This window comes from Gopherus flavomarginatus, chromosome 3, assembly GCF_025201925.1.
Source record: "Gopherus flavomarginatus isolate rGopFla2 chromosome 3, rGopFla2.mat.asm, whole genome shotgun sequence".
Classification (NCBI taxonomy): Eukaryota; Metazoa; Chordata; order Testudines; family Testudinidae; genus Gopherus; species Gopherus flavomarginatus.
Window position 1 is genome coordinate 96498135 of NC_066619.1, and position 19522 is coordinate 96517656.

General features: G+C 41.3%; 1 protein-coding gene across 6 annotated transcripts in view; it reads left to right on the forward strand.

Moving 5' to 3' along the window:
• The window catches only part of TJP2 (tight junction protein 2), a 93824-nt gene extending 75866 nt beyond the window's left edge, over nucleotides 1-17958 (forward strand). For all 6 annotated transcript variants that reach the window (XM_050944146.1, XM_050944147.1, XM_050944145.1 and 3 more), the window contains 13 exons: nucleotides 716-866; nucleotides 2311-2419; nucleotides 3504-3714; nucleotides 7150-7337; nucleotides 8584-8679; nucleotides 8796-8875; nucleotides 10876-11086; nucleotides 11567-11667; nucleotides 12091-12303; nucleotides 12670-12780; nucleotides 13860-14189; nucleotides 14829-14914; nucleotides 16721-17958. In XM_050944146.1, the coding sequence (XP_050800103.1) occupies nucleotides 716-866; nucleotides 2311-2419; nucleotides 3504-3714; nucleotides 7150-7337; nucleotides 8584-8679; nucleotides 8796-8875; nucleotides 10876-11086; nucleotides 11567-11667; nucleotides 12091-12303; nucleotides 12670-12780; nucleotides 13860-14189; nucleotides 14829-14914; nucleotides 16721-16886 (2053 nt within the window). In that variant the 3' untranslated portion in view covers nucleotides 16887-17958. The remainder of the gene's footprint in view (nucleotides 1-715; nucleotides 867-2310; nucleotides 2420-3503; nucleotides 3715-7149; nucleotides 7338-8583; nucleotides 8680-8795; nucleotides 8876-10875; nucleotides 11087-11566; nucleotides 11668-12090; nucleotides 12304-12669; nucleotides 12781-13859; nucleotides 14190-14828; nucleotides 14915-16720) is intronic.
• Nucleotides 17959-19522: the final 1564 nt, after the last annotated feature.

The window sequence follows — 19522 nt, forward strand, 5'->3', positions numbered from 1 at the left end:
AGAATTTATGGTACAGGCTGTAACTGGTATGTGGAGTGAATGATAACAGAAAGGTAGTGTCCTCCAAGTATGTGAAGCTCATCCAGGCATACAGCATTTCTGGCAGAGAAAAAGCTGAACTTACTCCAGTACTTGCTGTCTCCTTGGAACAAGAGAGAATTGATTCAACTTACCAACTGGGCATTCTTGACACTCTGCCAGCAAAAGAAAGTCTGAAGACTTCCATGTTATCTGACTCTCCTATTAATTACCTGGTGGAGTATTACACTGCATTCTGCATAATGTAGAGAGTAGAAAAAAATCTGTGTGTGATTGCTCATAATTCATTTAAACTGGTATATTTTAAAAACAGCTTTCTATGTGAGGCAGATGGTCCAGTGGTTAGGGTTCTAGCTAAGGACTGGGGAGAACTGGGTTCAATTCTCAGTTATGTCACAGACTTTCTCTGTGGCCTTGAGCAAGTCACTTAGCCTCTCTGTACCTCAGTTCCCCATCTGTGCAACAGGGATAATAGCATTACCCTACCTCACAGGGGTATTGTGAGGAGACATACGTGAAAGACTGAGAGATGCTCACATAGTACAGTGATGGGGCCATATAAATACCATAAGGAGATAGGCATGCTTGCTGTCAAAGTTTACTTCCTACAAATGATGGGTGTCATATGTATAATATTTGGCCTGACTTTTTTTCTTTCTTCATTTGAATACTCTAGTCCTAATACGAAGATGGTAAAATTCAAGAAAGGAGACAGTGTGGGTCTACGGCTGGCAGGTGGGAATGATGTAGGGATATTCGTTGCTGGAATTCAAGAAGGCACCTCAGCTGACCAGGAGGGGCTACAGGAAGGAGATCAGATTCTTAAGGTATCACTGTAAATGTTCAGCCCTGCAACTAAAACTGCTTGTTCCTTGATATCATGTGAAACGATTTGCTTTCTTTACTTTTATCAATATGGAAAAAAAAAACATAAATCCATATTACTTTATTCCTAGGGACAAAGTCACTGTTCTTAGAGCATGATTTTTTTTATCGGAATTCTTAAATTTTGACTTCTGCTGTTGAAATTAAAAGATTCAATAGGAGAAGCAGTTGGTAGAAATGTTACACAACACAAATGTCCAAAGATAGAAGTGGATACACTCACTAGTGACTCTTCCCGTCTCCAGCTGAGAAAACAGACCACAGAGCATGAGACCATAGTATCTTCCCCTCTCTCCCACACATCATTTAGCTGTTGTGCCTCTATGACCTGATGATTTTCTCCTTCCTTTGCTCACATTTTAGTGAATAAAATGTGATAGATGTTATTTTATCAAAACTCCTTAGGCTTCCCTCCTTCTTGTTGTTTTTTCTACCCCAAAAATCTCTTCTAAGACTGTGGCTTTCCTTTTTCTGTCTATCATGTCCTCCTGAGTTTTCTCTCCTGTCTAAATCTATTGGGCCTGATCCGAAAGCACTCTGAAGTCAATAAAGATTCTAACTTGATTTCAGTGGGGTCTGTCTCAGTCCCATAGTCCCCTGTTTCTCATGTTTTCATTTCTCTAATTGTTTGCTGGCCTGAACAGGTTTTGAAACAGTAACTCATTTTCTGAAGTGTTGATTCTCCTTCACTGTCTCATTTTTCTCTCTCAGCTTTCCTCCTGCAAATAGACCCGACTGGCCCAAAGACCTTCCACTGGGAGTCACTGCACTCCAGTACAGCTCGTCCTCTAGTGCCTCATAGTTGGTCCAAGGGAGTGGACATCACTTCTATGTCCAAATAAACAGCTGAGACACACATGGAAAAGGGGGTAGGGTGAATGCAAGTGAGGCAACCACAGGAATGTACTCACAACTCTAGGTGACCAGAATGGGTCTGGATGATATTGAAACTAGGGTACAATCCTGTGATGAATTATAACCATCTGGAGCACACCAGTGCATCAGATTATTTGAAGTTCCTTGATTACTTAGCACAACAATATACTTGGAATACGTGGGGTTTTAACTACAGAACAGCATTCTATGTGGAAACAGAAATATCCTTACCTGGAAATGGACCTTTCCTTATGTACCCTGGCCATCTGTGCCCATGTTCAGGCATTTTTAGCCCTTCACAGAGTTCCCTTAAAGGCAGGGCACTTTCAGGATGTCTTTTGTAGTTATAAGTAATCCATCTTTTGCATACCTATAATGTCTATTGGCATAAACCAATGAACCTCTGTATTAATGATACTTTTTTTTTAATCATAATAAAACAGCCTTTTCCTTTCCTCTTTTAGGGCTTTATTAGACTAATTTTTTCCTAAAACATTTCTTTTGCATCAGGTAAACACGCAGGATTTTAGAGGCATTGTGCGGGAGGATGCTGTTCTCTACCTGTTAGAAATTCCCAAAGGTGAAACTGTGACCATTTTGGCTCAGAGCAAATATGAAGGTAGGCACCTGGCACCAAAGATGTGACAATGTTTGTTATGATTGAGAATGACAGGCATTGAAAAGAACAGTAGGCCTCTCAACTCAGCTGTGTTTTGCTGGGGACATCACAAATGCTCTTTCTCATTTCTTGCTTTCCAAAACACCTTTTAATTGCCCTCATTTTAAGTATTGGAAAAAATTATTGCTTTTGTGTCCAGCTTACTCCCACCCTGGACATGTGGAGGAGGAGAGGTGGGCTGGCCACTTCACCATTCAGCTGGACGAAGAAGAGCCCTGCTCCTCTACTCATCCACTCAGCCTGTAATAAGCACCTCTTGCTAGCTCTGAATGTCCACCGTTTAGTTCTTGTCCCCCATGCCCAGTAGCTTCTACCTTCAGCAGCCAAGATGCTGCTCCTTGCTGCCTTCCCCTTCAGTCATGGGATCTGTAGGGGGATTGTTGTCCGATGTCAGCAATGCAGGGCTTTTATCCGTGAGGCAATAAGCAAATACAAATATTTGCTTGCTTGATTTTCGATATAACTCTGTGCGTGCGTGTGTGTGTGTGTGTGCTAGAACACTTAGTAATATATACATTATTTTAAAATTGGAAATATAGGGAGAGAGCTGGGAAAGCTGACAGGGCTGCATGAGGAATCAGTTCAAATATCCAGTTCCCTGTGCTGGCAGTGGTTGAGAATGCTATGGATGCGAACCCTGAGGCAGGGAAAACAGTTTTGTGTTGCTCTGCAGTGCAGCATACCTCTCACTTCCATTGGCTGACTAAAGCAATGATGTTGACAACTTCCAGAGCGAATCAGAAGGGCAGGAAGTGGGGGAGATTTTAGGGAATAAAAGGGTGGGCAGGCATAGGGAACATGCCAGTTCACCTTTTCTTTCCCACCCTGGAGGTGAAGAGGAGAAATTTCAAAGTTTTTAGACTAGAATTACAGTTTAATCTCTCCTTCACTAACTTACAGTATTGAAGGTTGTAGGCTTGAAGTGCAGGTGAGTAAAACACCACCCACAGAAGACTGTCACAGCAAGGTATAGGACGTCTATTTAGCAAAGTTAAACTAAATGATGTCATGTCTTGTCTTTCAGTGTATAGAGACATAATGGCCTGTGGCAGAGGGGATTCATTTTTCATAAGGAGTCACTTTGAATGTGAAAAGGAATCTCCACAGAGTTTAGCATTCACCAGAGGGGAGATCTTCCGAGTAGTTGATACACTGTACGATGGCAAACTGGGTAACTGGCTGGCTGTGAGAATTGGAAATGAACTGGAAAAGGGCATCATTCCAAATAAAAGCAGGTACATTGATTTCCCACCTGCCCACCCAATGTTTAGAATAAGAGATTCCCCACCATCACCTACTTTTTATTCTCACCCTATTCACCATTTGTATAACCCATTTGGGAGAGGAAGGAGGGGAGGAGAACATGGACACCATCCATCCCTCAAGCGATCACCTTCATAATAATGTGTGTAAAATCAACTTTTAAAACTATGGAATTAGTTGGTAACAGCTGAGCAAAGATGGCCTTTTAGCAAAGATATTGCACTCAGAGTTGTGAGATTTGGGTTCTAATCCCAGCTCTGCTGTAGACTTCCTGTGAGATCTTGGACTAGGTGTGTACTTTTTCCATGCCTTAGTTCTCCATCTGAAAAATGGGAATAATACTTTCCTCTCTCTGATCTGAGGTAGGAGAGGGTAAGATAAATTAAATAGAATATGTGAAGCACTCCGGTATTACAGCGATAAGTGCTATGGAAAAAGCCTCTAATACTTTTCTGTATGCTGCATGTTCTTAGGGAAAATGTGTTTTCGTGACTTGACAATTTTAACTGTATTTTTTGAAGAACTAAGGGTGACTGTACTGTTGTAGGAATTTTTTTTGCTAAATTTGCTTTTACCAAACCCCAGTTAATTCAGACATATTTTAAAAAGTGATTGGTTATCTGGTGTGCTTTTAATGAAGAATTTCAGAGTGCTGCGAAGTCGTAACTAAGTGATATAACTTTCAATATAGTCACAGTTTTATTTTAAGAAAAAATCTTCAATTCTCCTCTACAAAAGTTCTTAAAGTTACTTTTAAAGTGACTTTACAGTGTACTTCCATGCTGTCCTGCTTGGTTTTCCTTTCCTGTGTGGTGCACCTGAGGCCTGGTCTACACTACGCGTTTAAACCGATTTTAGCAGTGTTAAACTGATTTAACATTGTACCCATCCACACTACGAGGCCCTTTATATCGATATAAAGGGCTCTTTAAATCGGTTTCTGTACTCCTCCCCGAGAGGAGTAGCACTAAAATCAGTATTACCATATCGGATTACGGTTAGTGTGGCCGCAAATCGACAGTATTGGCCTCTGGGCGGTATCCCACAGTGCACCACTGTGATTGCTCTGGACCGCAATCTCAGCTTGGATGCAGTGGGCACGTAAACAGGAAAAGCCCTGCGAAATTTTGATTTTCATTTCCTGTTTGCCCAGCGTGGAACTCTGATCAGCATGGGTGGCAATACAGTCCCAAATCCAAAAAGAGTTCCAACATGGACCATATGGGAGATACTGAATCTGATTGTTGTATAGGGAGACAAATCTGTTCTATCAAAGCTCCGTTACAGAAGATGAAATGCCAAAGCGTTTGGAAAAAAAAATCTACAGGCTACACAGTGCTGCGTGACAAATGTAACGGGAAGCCAGAGACTCAAATGGATGCTCATTGGGGGGGGGGGGGGCGGGCACTGAGGACTCCAGCTATCCCACAGTCCCCAGCAGTCTCCAAAAAGTATTTGCATTCTTGGCTGAGCTCCCAATGCCTGTAGGTTCAAACACATTATCTGGCGTGGTTCAGGGAATAGCGCGTCAATTTACTCCCCCTCACCCACATGAAAGAAAAGGGAAAGAAATCATTTCTTGACTTCTTTCAATGTCACCCTATGTCTACTGAATGCTGCTGGTAGACGCGATGCTGCAGCAGTGAAGAGAAGTATCCGCTCCTCTCCCCTCCCCGGTGGCAGATGGTGCAGTAGGACTGGTAACTGTCCTTCTTATCAACCCATGAGTGCTCCTGGCTGGCTTCAGGTGAGGCTGGCCGGGGGTGCCTGGGTGAAAATAGGAATGACTCCTGGTCATTCCCAGTAGATGGTACAGAATGGCTGGTAACCGTCTTCATCATAGCAACTGGGGGCTGAGCTTCAATCAGCCCCCTCCCTTTCATGTGAAAAGAAAAGATTCTGTACTGCCTGAACTATCATAGCAGTGGGATTCTAGGCTCCTCTCCCCCGCACCGCTTAATGTCCTGCCTGGACTATCACAGCACCGGGAAGCTGCCTCCCCCTCATTTTATGTCACTAAAAACTCAGTGTTTCTTATTCCTGCATTCTTTATTACTTCATGACACAAATGGGGGGGACACTGCCACGGTAGCCCAGGAAGGTTGGGGGAGAAGGGAAGCAACGGGTGGGGTTGTTGCAGGGGCACCCCCCGTGAATGGCATGTAGCTCATCATTTCTGTGGGATCTGACACAGAGCAGCTGTACTCTCTGATACACTGCTTCTCTAGTACATTTGCCCCATATTCTAGGCAGGACTGACTCTATTTTTAGAAACCATAAAGGAGAGATTGACTTGGGGAGTCATTCCCAGCTTTGCTTTTGCGCCCCCGGCCGATCTCAGCCAGGAGCACCCATGATAGTAGCAGACAGTACAGAAGGACAGATAACCGTCATCTCATTGCCAAATTACACTGGCAGCAGATGGTACAGAACGACTGGTAACCATCTCTGCTATCATGCAAAAGCAAATGAATGCTGCTGTGTAGCGCTGGAGTATCGCCCCTGTCCGTGGCATCCAGTACACATACGGTGACTGGTGTAAAAAAAAAAAAAAAAAAAAAAAAAACTGAATGGGCTGCATGGTTGCTGTGCTATGGCGTCTGCCAGGGAAATCCAGGGAAAAAGGGCACGAAATGATTGTCTGCCGTTGCTTTCCCGGAGGAAGGAATGACTGACGACATTTACCCAGAACCACCCGCGACAATGATTTTTGCCCCATCAGCCACTGGACTCTCAACCCAGAATTCTGCGGGAACTATGGGATAGCTATGGAATAGCTACCCACAGTGCAACGCTCCAGAAATCGACGCTAGCCTCGGACCATGGACGCACACCGCCGAATTAATGTGCTTAGTGTGGCCGCGTGCACTCGACTTTATACAATCTGTTTTATAAAACCGGTTTATGTAAAATCGGAATAATCCCGTAGTGTAGACGTACCCTTAGTCTATTCCTTGTTATACTGATCTGACCAAGGGGGCTTTACCTTTTTGATTCAATTTAAGATATCTGAGGAAGAGATGATGGAGAACAGGAGGTGGTCATTAGGCAATTTGCCCATCATTTCATGATGGGTTGCTTCCTCTCTTTCCATCTCCACATACACCACCTTTTCCTTGAGCAGCTACTTGGCATACATTACGTTTATCATTTGCCTTAGCAGCCAGAGGATTGATTCATGCACAATAAACTTTGCTGCTGAGGCAAGTCAGAGCATCTCTCTGGTATTAATTTTGCCTGCTTCATGGCAAGAGTCCCTGGATACCCCTCCACAGATTGCCTACCTGCCGAGTTGTCCACTGTAGTTACAAATTCATATCCTGGATTCTGCTGAGGTTCTTCCTTTAGTGTGGCATGTTTTCCCTTTGATTGCATTTTTCAAATGGATTCCATGCTGTGCCTTTCAGAGCTGAGCAGATGGCCAGTGTTCAGAATGCCCAAAGAGATGGCTCGAGTGACAGGGCAGATTTCTGGAGAATGCGTGGCCAACGATCTGGAATGAAGAAGAATCTGAAAAAGAGTCGTGAAGATCTGACAGCGATTGCGTCTGTTAGTACAAAGTTCCCAGCCTACGAGCGAGTTCTGCTGCGAGAGGGTGAGTGAAACTTTACAGAACTGAGCACCTATTCACAGCTTGCTTTTATTGCCCAAGTGTTACTGTCATTTATGTGGCAACTTAATAAGTGTCACCACCCATCTTGGGCTCTAGGATAAATGTAAAGTATAACAGAAAGTGGTGATATGCTATTCTCCTGGTCAAGATTCTGACTTCTGAGTGCAGCTGTTCTCTGCTCTAGAAAGTGTCACTGCAAACACTGCTTCTTGAAAGTCCATATTTGTTTCTTCTTCACTTCTACATCAAATTTGCTCACGTCACAAGTAAACAGGTGTGTTTTGGTTTTGTTATATTTTGGCTAGCCTTGCAAACATAACCTGGGATATGAAAATTTAGCTGTGTTCTTTCTGGCTCATTCATAGACACCTGTAATAATGATTCTTTAGGGCAAATTCAACCCTCAGTTACACTGGTGTAATCCCATTGCCTTTATTAATAGAGTTGCCTAGATGTAACAGAGGGAAGAATTTTTGTCCCTGTAATAATTCTCCTGATGTTGCATGATTCAGAATAGTTTCCATTCTCCTGTGCTGTGTTGGTTCTACTGTGCTAACAGAAACAAAAAGTAATAAAACCACTTTCAGAGGTCACCAAGCACAATATGGCCCTCTCCCACTGGCTTACGAGGACCATTATGTTACTTGTATTGGCCTCAGAATAATAACACACTCTCATCTCTTTGCCACTGTAAAGTGCTCTGACCCTGCAAATGCTTAAACATGTTTGTAACTTTAATCAGAAGAGTAGTCTCACCGCATTTAGTGTGGCTTTGAGGGCAGTCTGCAGGGCAGACTAGTAAAATTGTACTATAGATGCTCAAATGGCAGAATCCTCTCAGCTGTTCTTGATTCTGAATAATGTGAAGGACTATCTACGCTTTTCTTTTTTTCATTCTTCTCCCTTCCAACCTTTTATAATTGGGTGGGGAGGAAGAGTGTGTGTGTGAATGACTCTCTCACTTTTTCCAATTGGTAAGTCATACGTGAAGTCCCTTCACATTAGGAAGGGTCCTGCATGAATCACTGAGAACCAAAAGATATATATATGAGAGTGTGTGTGTGTGTGTGTGTGTGTGTGTGTAAAATATGCAATACAGAGCTTAGATACTTACAGGATATTAGTCTTAAAGATTTAAATTGAGCCTTTTCTGCATGTTTGTTTCAATATGTATTGCCATGGTGATTTTATATGTAAAGACCTTCTGTCTAAATATTTTTTTCTTCAGCTGGTTTTAAGAGACCTGTGGTGATATTTGGCCCCATTGCAGATCTAGCGATGGAAAAGCTGTCAAATGACTTGCCTGATCTGTATCAAACTGCCAGTAAGTCATTCATTACTTTTTCTTCAGCGGTTTGGCTCTTCAGCATTGAATTTTGGGGAAAGGGTAATTTGAACACTCATTTCACAACTGAAAAAAACCATCTGTTGTCATTGCAGAGACAGAACCCAAAGATGCAGGTTCAGAGAAATCAACTGGTGTGGTGCGTTTGAACACTGTGAGGCAAATTATTGAGCAGGTAAAGTATTTCTGTTTGAAAAACGTTTGCTATTAAAAGCAGATTGTTTATTTTGTTCCTAAGAACTTGGAGAAAGACTTCTAATACATTAATATGCAAGAAAATAAATGTGTTAATGTGCATTTGAAATGAAGCTGGAACTGTGGGGAAACTGGATCTCCAGTCTTACTTAATTTTTGTTTTTTTCTCATTTCATTAATTTCCTTTGAATGTGTGCTTCAGAGACATCATTAGAAATGAGCCCACTTATGTTAGCCTTGAATTTGGCCCCATATTAATCCAATTAAAATGTTCAGATTTTTAAAAAAAGCAATTTGTGGACTTGCCTAAATTTAAACCACACCAGGATCCAGTGCTTGAACAGAGCTGGAATGTTCCAAAATGTCCTCGTGGCTCTCTGTATCTATGGGTACATCTACACTGCAAGTGAAGTGTAATTGTAGAACAGGTAGCCATTTTCACACTAGGTTTAACCTAGCTAGAATGGATAACAAGAGTAGTGAAGATGTGATGGCCCCACTACAAACCTGCTGAGGACTCTGGTTATGTACCTGAGTTGATAGTCCAGGATAAAGTCTGTGCCGCCACATGTTTGCAACTGTTGTTAGCCATGCCAGCTGAATTAAAGATAAAGGTGGGTATGCAATGCACCTATATCTTCATTGGTGAATTGCAACTGCCAAGGCTACTTTTACCTGCATCCTAAGCTCCAACTGCAATCGTGGCCATTACAAAGTCAATATTTAACACTTACTTCCTATGTATTTGAAATAGGAAATAGCTATGGTAACTGTGTGAAATGTCAGCAAATGCTGACTTTTTTAAAGATTACCACTGGAGCTCAAGAGTCCAGGGATGGCAACCCGGAAGCCTGAGGGGGAGAGAACCCCTGCAGGCAAAAGAAATATGTGCCAAGGTGAAAACATGACCCCATTGAACTCTATGGCAAAATTCTCATTGACTTAAGTGGGCCAGGATTTCACCCCAGAAGCCTTTCCCAGAGTGTAGTTTGCATGGGATGAGGCCTACGGAGGATATTTGCTTTAAGTTTTGGCAGTATAGGTAGGAGGCTATAATCAGGAGAAAATGTGAGCTGTGTCCTGGCTACCCACTCAACATGAATATCAGCCCAAAGACTGGAAAAATAATTCTGGTGAGGGAAGATGAGTGGGCCGGGGCACAATAAAGAGATGGGGAAGGTGGGGAAAGAAAAGAAAATCTCTATGCAAATGTGAAAGTAAATAAAGTAAAGGGAATAAAGAAATGGGAAACAGTGTGAAAGGTGCACACAATGTCAGAGTTAGTATATTTGTGTCAGAGTTAGTATATTTGTATCAGTCATAGATCCTAAGGACTGAAGGAACCACTGTGATCATCTAGACTGACCTCCCCTGTCTTATGCAGGCCATAGAACTTCCACAAAATATCAGATCTTTTGGATGTTTCTAATCTTGATTTTAAAATGGTCAGTGATGAAGAATCCACCATGACCCTTAGTAAATTGTTCCAGTGGTTAATTACTCTCATTGTTAAAAACGTATATCTTATATCCAGTCTGAATGTAACTTTAACTTTCAGCCATTGGATTGTGTTATACCTTTCTCTGCTACATTTAATTGCCCAATATTAAATACCATATTCACATACTGTTTTATTTGAATGTCCAAAAAATGTAGGTGAAAGGAGAGGGGGAGGTGTCCGTTGTAGTCCCAGCATGCGGTGAGATTTTGGGGAGATTTGGGCCAGTTATAGCCCTGGTTGGGAGGTCCATAACTGTCCTTTTTTTTTTGTTTGTTTGTTTTCTCAGCTCTTTTATTTTCCAACTACAGCACTGACTTGGGCCTTGCTGCTAATAAAGGCTCTTTACCAGACAACATTCCGGTTGTGCATTCAAATCCGTAGGCTCTACAGCTTTAGTAGTTCTAATAATTTCAGACCATCTGCACCATCTCCTCAGCAGGAGGTTTTCCATAATCTTCATATCCTCTTCTTGTTAACAGAATAAACATGCTTTGTTGGATGTGACTCCTAAAGCAGTGGATCTCTTGAACTATACCCAGTGGTTCCCAATTGTAGTCTTCTTCAACCCAGACAGTAAACAGGGTGTGAAAACTATGAGGCAAAGGCTAAGTCCTACATCTAACAAGAGTTCCCGGAAGCTTTACGATCAAGCAAATAAGCTGAAGAAGACTTGCTCCTATCTTTTTACAGGTAAGCAAGAATCTGTATCTAATTCCTCTTCCAAAAGAGTGGTAGATGTAGGAGAAAGAGAATGTGTGTATTTGAGAAACTACATTAATACTCTTCAGAGTAAGAGATCATCTTGTACAGTAACCTGTGGTCATGTGAAAACCCTTCCTAGACAATTAGGATTTCACTGTCTTGATGCATTTCATTATAAAGAAATGTTCATATTGAACTTTACTACTGTAATAAACCTATTTCTGGAAACAAGTGAATAATGAAAGGGCTGGCATTTAGTCAGCCTTCTTTCCCCCCCCACAAGCCAACAAAAGTGCAAACATTGTCCTTTAGAAAGTGGTCTAGTAAAAATGACCATATAATTTTCTTGCATTACTCAAAACCTTGTCACATGGAAAATATTGGATAAAGTAGGTGCACTGAGGTTTTAGAATTAATAGAAAAAATATATGAAAACACTAATGCATATATTCTTTTAAATGTCTACAGCTACCATCAATTTGAATTCAGCCAATGATAGCTGGTACGGCAGCCTCAAAGATACAATTCAGCAACAGCAAGTTGAAGCAGTATGGGTATCGGAAGGAAAGGTATGTGGTCAGACAGCTCATACTGTACGTGCTAAATTGTTGTTCTGTTCTGGGAGTAATTCCCCTTTAAAGTGGTCAGATGGCAAACTCATCGCCCTAAATACTGAACATGTGCATATATACTGAAAAGTTGTACTAATCTGAAATCTTTGCAGTGGGTAACTAAGAGAGAAAAATAGTACAGGATAGAAGTTATCTTTTTTTAAATAACTTTATCATGTTGCTCCTGTTATTAAAACCAAGGCATATAGCTGCTGCTAGGGCATACATATTAATTTTTTATTGGAGCTATTTTCATGTTCCTGGGAGACCCAGAATTCTTGCAGTTTCATGTGCTTCTGTTTCTTCGGTGTTGTGTACCATAAATATTACTGCAAACTAAAATGGAGGATGAAGTCAAATCTAATCCTTCCACTTTTATAGATGGAAGGAATGGATGACGACATGGAAGATCGCATGTCATACCTAACAGCTATGGGTGCTGACTACCTGAGCTGTGACAGCCGCTTGATCAGTGACTTAGAAGACACAGATGGAGAAGGAGGTGCATACACGGACAATGAGCTTGATGAGCCATCAGATGAACCAAGTATTTCCTCTATTAGCCGATCTTCTGAGCCTGTGCAGCATGAGGAAGTAAGATATTTGGACTGTTGGCAAGATAGTGACTTCCTGAGAGTGATGTGTGTTGTAAAATGGTAATAGAAAATGTCCCTTGTTATTGGTGCCTGAGAAAAGTATAATTCCAGCTGCAGCATTATGCTAGCTCTGGTACAGAATTATAAAGTCCATATTAATTCTAGCATAAGAGTTTAAGATGCTTGCCTAACTCTCTAGTTTCATTGATAGTGTCACCTGGAGTGCAGATGTTAACTTTTACAGTGATAGTGGTCATGTCATTGCCGGTCATGTGACTACTAGTAATTGGTCCACAAGGCTATGGTTAAAACAAGTCAAGAATTACCTGAATATTCTTGTGATTAACTTCTTATATTTTCGTAGAGTATAAGAAAACCCAGCCCAGAACCAAAAGCTCAAATGAGAAGGGCTGGTAGCAGAGAGATACTTAGAGATCCCAGCCCACCTCCAGCATTCAAGCCCGAGCCACCTAAGGTAATTTGTGGAAATCAATTTGAAGATAGAGTTCATCTTTCTAAAGAACCCACCTGGTGCTGTACATCGTGGGCTGTGTTTCTTCTATTAGGGTAACCTGTTGTTGGAAGCCAAAATGCAATTTGCGAAGAGGAAGGAAGGGGAATTGACGAAGAGGATTGTGAGCTGTCGAAAGAGCTTGGCAGCTGGTTGGGAAGGGAATTCTTGAGATTTAGAAGTGGTACCATGTGTTTCATTAGAGGGTTTGGTGACTTGCTGGAAAACTGCCCATTCCTCTCCTGATCTCTTCCCCGGGGGAATTCTGGCATTCTTCCTCCCTTACCAAGCCCAAAACAAAGATCTTGCTGAATGTCTCAGCTGGGGAGAAGTTCAGACACACTCCTTCTTGATTTTAATAAGCTCTCTGCTGGGAGCTGGTTCAGAATAGCAGGAAATCCTCTTGGCTTTTTTATTTTTACCTTTTAAGTAGTAGTACCGAACTGTGCTCCAGTGTCACTTCAAGAGGTGTTGCAGCTATTAATGAAATCCTGTGTTCAACCCTCTGACTTTCTTCATGGAGGTGGACACCAACATTGGTCTGTGTTGCGCAAAGTACACTTACTAGACAGTTAAACGACCATCCTTTCAAATATGCCTTGGCAATAGAGTTTGGGCTGGGTAGCAGTACATGTAAGTGAAATGATGATTGCAGGGAGAATAGGCATGTGTCCTGTGTAATAGTTTCAGCTCGGAAGAATATTCTCCTCCATATAATCCAGGAAAACCTCTTGCTCTGATTCTTCCTGTTCTTTCTCTTTTCCTTCCAGAAATCTTTAAAGAATTAAATAGACTGGTCAGATTTTACTGCTCATTATAACACTGCATACAATGTAAGACTTTATGTGACTATTTCTGTTCCTATTCAAGTCAGTGACCAAGCTCCTATATACTTAAATACTCAGTGCTCTGATCCCTTATGAGCAAAGATGGGCAATACAAAAATGCACAAGCAATATACCCAATTTCAAATGAAAAGATTCATCAAAAGATGTCAAAGTTGCTGCTGTGTGTAAACTTCAGTGTGTTCTTAATACCTGTAGGGTAAACTACAAAACAAAGAGGATGTATATGACTTTCCCAAGAACTATGACTCTAAACCAAATAGCTCTAGCACTGTCAGCAATGAGACTTCAGCCGTATTATCCAAGGCAGCAGCACCTCCTGTTTCTGTGAAACCTGCCTTTGGGCGTCCTATATTGAAGACATCTCAGCCAGCAGTTCCAGCCGCAGAGGAGGAGGAGGAGGAAGATGTAGATGGAGGAGAGAGTGCTCCAAAATCTGTACTGGGGAAGGTTAAAATATTTGAGAAGATGGATCACAAGGCAAGGTTGCAAAGAATACAGGAGCTACAAGAGGCACAGAATGCCAGGGTAGGTAGTAACCTACTTTTTCAGTTTGTCCTGTATATTTGTTTAGATATAATACAAACACATATTCTGTGCTATAAGCACCCTCTATATTGAATTTAAAAAAATCATTAAAAACAAAAACAGTAGCACATTTCTCCCTCTCCTTCCAACCTACCATTATACCAACCAGCAGTCAGCATACACAGTAGGAATCAAAATTGCTCTCGACGTCACATTATTCCTATATAAAATATATAGTTACATTTTGCGGAGGAGTAGGTAGGGGGGATAAGAGATATAAAATATGCTCTATGAAGAGGTTTCCTATATTGGCTACTATAGGTTACATGCATCCGACGAAGTGGGTATTCACCCACGAGAACTCATGCTCCAATACATCTGTTTGTCTATAAGGTGCCACAGGACTCGCTGCTGCTACTATAAGTTAATGGCTTTTTTCTTTTTTTATTTCTGTTATTTTGGCAGTACAGTGTTTTACTTTAAATTTAAAAACTATCTCGGTGTGGGAGCAGGAAATAAGACCAGTCATCCATTTGTATTTTAATTCCTTTTCAGATAAACTGAGCTACATTGCTCAGTCTCTGATCTCCTGACTGTATAAACTGAAAGGCATTTTTTTTTCTTCTGCTCTTTTTAAAGTTGGAAATAGCCCAGAAACACCCAGATATCTATGCTGTCCCAATCAAAACACAGAAGCCAGACCAGAATTGGCCCCAGCCCATGAGGTAAGACAGATCCACTTGAAAATACTCCTCTGGTTTATATTTACTACACCAGCAAGAGCAATTTAATTATGCAGCTCTTACTCATGCAAGTAGTGCCATCAAGCCCTGACACTACCAATGATTCCTGAAATTTACACAGTGTCAGAGATAAGAAGCTCTAGGGTTGACCTGCCTTGACAGTAGTCGCTTCTGCAAGGCCTTCCTTTCAGAATCTTTCCTTTATATCTCTTTTTCAGACTGATCCATACTTCTGCACTTTAATTACTTAGAGAGAATTTCACAGATATCATATATTACTAAGAGATTCATGGTGCCAGTTCATTTTATGTCTCATAATTAGATGTACACACAAGATCACTTGTACATCAACCCTTCAAGGCTGTCCCTTATGTGTCAGAGATTGGATTGTTGTTGTGTATACTAATCAGTATTTGAAAGTGATTTGACAAGTTTCACGGCTTACAGGGGTATAAGGTAGAACTCAACATCAGTAAGGGTGGTAAAGTCTGATTTTACACAGTCCATTATTGTATGCATTTTATGGGTGAAGAAAATGTTAAGTTACTTGCCCAGCGGGAGACAGTGAGTCACTACAGAGTCAGGAGAACCACCATGGGCCTGATCCAAAGTTAACTGATGTTAATGGGAGTGTTTCCATTGAGTCCAGTGAGTTATGGATTAGTTCCCAGATATCCAGTCTTGGTGCCTTACCCACTCTACTATGCTTGTTCACTAGTATGACTTGGACAGTCGCCTAAGCAAAATCTTGCAAAAAACAATTTGAAGGATCTGTTTTGATTTTCATTTGAAAATGTTCTAGTTCTCTCACCCTTCTCATTTGTAACTCTTTTGGGGATAAGGAAGACCTAATGAGTTGTGAGGGTTTTTTGTTTTTTTGTTTTTTTGTTTTTTTTACTGTCAGCTCCTTTGGTGGATTAAAGTATAATCAAATTGGGAAGGCCCCAAAACAGTCACTGCAGCATTTCCCTGATGAATTTATTATTGCAAAGCTATAGGAATTGTAAGCTTATGGCATCTGTAGTGGTGTTTTTAGGGAGGAATAAAATATTTAGTTTATCCAAATATGAAGATAAAAGAAACAAGCAACTGACAATTTAGAATGAGTGTTCATAGGAAGTGTAATTAAATTGGCTAAATCAACACTATTAAACAGCATCGTTGCTTTATTCGAAGTCATTCAGGATCTTAAAAGAATGTAGGGGAAAATGTTTCCTCTTGCCAGTGCTCAGTATGGAGTCTAGAATGATAGCTGCTGAAAATCAGTGAAATCCCCCTCCTTTCCTATGTAGAGAATTATTACATGTGCTGTGCAGCGCTGTTTATATTCTATATAAATAATTAGCTTTATAACCTATACAGCTTTTTTCAAACCACTTAACACTAGTCCCTTGTATAAAAGGGCTTACCATCTAACTCTTAGAAATGAGGTCTGTGGAGGAGTGGAGACCTCTTCGGTAGGGAGATCAATATAGGAAGACTTCAGGCAAGGAGAAGGGTGCTTGGCATATTGGGAGCAGGAGGCTGTTCGAAGATATGAACCAGCATGAAGGCAAGAGAGGAAGGACACCTAGTAGTCAGTATGGAAAGTAATGGAGTGGAGTAACAGAGAGAGCGGGGGAGAAGGGAGTAGTGGTGTGCAGAGTGCTGAAGGACAGAGTCATGTTAGCCTTGTTAGCATGTCCTCATATCTTAGTGTACAGTTTGCAGTTGATTACAGGTTTGTGTTCTTCCACTTTTCAGACCAGAAATTGCTGACATCTTTACTCTTGTTTTTTGCTGTGCTAGTTCCAGACCTCCAGAGCCTCAGAAACCCCCTGCCAGGCCTTACCTAGAAAATAGAGGAAGTTATGGCAGTGACGCAGAGGAGGAAGACTACCGTCGGCAGCTATCAGACAACTCCAAGCGCGGATATTACGGACAGCCATCCAGATATAGGGACACAGAATTGTAGACTCACTAGCACATGCATCTATAGTGCTCTTTTGAGACTCTTTTCCTTCAACAGCCAAAATGAAGTTCTGGTTAGTTATAAAGTTATATTTTTGTTGGGGGTCATAGCAGGGCTGGCGCTATCAGTTAGGCAGCCTAGGCAATCGCCTAGGGCGCCAGGATTATTCGGGGGGACGGCATTTTGCCAGGGGGGCGGCAGGTGGCTCCGGTTGACCTGCCACAGGCATGCCTGCGGAGGGTCTGCTGGTCCACAGCTCTGGTGGACCACCGGCAGGCATGCCTGTGGCAGCTCCACCGGAGCCACGGACCAACGGACCCTCCGCAGGAATGACTGCGGCAGCTCCACCAGAGCCGCGGGATCAGCGCGGGGGGCGGCGAAATGGCCATGCACCTAGGGCGCGAGAAACCCTAGCGCCGGTCCTGGGTCAGAGGGTGGTCTACGTGAACTTGGACATATCCACACACTGGAAGTGGAGGACTTACTTTTTGAGACTATTTGTTTTGCGTATCTAAGAAAAGAAATCACTTTTGCCTGAATGTTGTTGCCTGTTTTATAAGGACCAATACCCATTTGAAAGCTTGTATTAATTCTTGGTATTTTCATAGCTTAACGTTTGTTAAAGAAAAATTAAACTTTTTTTCTCTCACTTAAAACTGCCTTTTTAGACTGTTCCGCTGTTATGAAAATGTGATCAGACATAACACTTTTTAAGAGAACTAAATTCAAAAAACTATAAGTGCCTTTAACAAGAAGTGTCTTAAATTGTTCATATTGATATCTGATACTTGTGCAAAGCCATAATTTACTAAAAGGTGTTTTACTCTGTTGCCTAACTTTTGTATCCATTTTATGGCTATAATTTCCCTGGCATTTTATTTTTCTAAGCTAATAGATTGGTATACTGCTTTTCATAAATATTGACTGTACAGGGGAAAAGTGTGTACCTTTGTAGACTAGCTGGTATGAGGCCAGGAAGGGTTGAAATTGAGAAAATGATGTAGAAATTCAATTAATTATGTCTTTAAATTGATATGGACCACAAAATAATAAATGGATATATTCTGGACAGACATCTCACACCTATCTGTTTTTATTTCAAGAAGTAAATATTTTGGTAAGGCCTTGTACTTTTTTTAATTAACTATTGCATTTAAGGTGCTTGCTTGTTTTAGGGCCTAATCTTGCATTATTGAAATCAGGGGAGGTTTGCTGTTGATGTCATCAGAAGCCGATTTAGCCCCTATTGGTTTTGCTTAGGGTATGTCTACACTACCTGCCGGATCAGTGAGTAGCGGTCGGTTTATCGGGGATTGATATATCGCGTCTCATCTAGATGCGATATATCGATCCCCGAACGCGCTCCTGTCGACTCCAGAACTCCACCAGGGCGAGTGGTGGTAGCGGAGTCGACAGGGGGAACCGCGGCCATCGATCCCGCGCCATGAGGATGGGAGGTAAGTCAAAATAAGATACTTCGACTTCAGCTACGCTATGCCCGTAGCTGAAGTTGCATATCTTACATGGACCCCAACCCCTAGTGTAGACCAGGCCTTAGTGTTCTGAAGCTCCTAATCTTCAACATGCTGAATCTGGAAAAAGATTGTGCTTCAGTGAGACTTGAAACATGTAGCACTTGAACCTTAGGGCATTTTATTTCTCTCTCTGCTCCACTGAGAAAAAATGCTTAGAGGGATAATAGAGAAGTTTCTTGTTTTATAAAATTTTCACTTACCCATAGAAAATGGTCTAATTTAAAATGCACCAAAATATAACTTCCATAGTGTTTTGTTAGGCATGACATTTCACACAGTAGAATGTCACTGTTTTACGAAGGGAATAGACCAAAACAATCTTAGGTGGGTTGAGGGGGGAGAGTTTACTGTGTAGCTCAAAACTTGATCAAAAAAAACAAAACATCGCCAATGGTGAGTTAGTAAACTCTTCTGCATAATTAATTCTTCCATTTAAAGATTTGAACTGGTCTAGGATTTTATAACATTCATTGTATCTGAGCACCTTGCATAACTATCTGTTCATTTGTTATAGTCCCTTATGTGTTCTAATGTAGTTTGTCCTCTTTTTATAGGCAAAGGAATCCCATAAATATTAGTGTAGTCATTCTGAGTCTGAAGTCAAAAGGTCTTGGCCCTTTGTTTTATAAAGTCTGGGAGACCCCAAAAATATGTGGCACCATGTACCTCCCCACACAGTATCAGTCCAGCCCAATTAGTACAGTATTCTTTGTATTATTTATTATATATTATGAAAAAAAATTACATTAAAAGAATGTTAAGGCTGCAATGACAAGCACTCAAAAGTTAGGATATGGCATTTGCGGTTGCCTATGCAACCTTAATTCACCTTCCCCTTGTATGTATGCATTAATTACATGATTACATACTATTTTTTCCACAGGACTCCTGCCTTAGTCAGTGCACATGGTGTATAGTGCTCACTGAATGAGTAGTCATTCAATATTTATTTTTATCCTAATCATTCAGTGTGTAGCTCCAGGCCTTGTATGACCCTACCATTTATTTACTTTAATATTGGATTCAATTTACTTTTGATTGCCTCAGATTTAGTGTGCTGTGAATCTTGTATGGATGACCGGTAACTGAGTTCTAGAAGTTGAC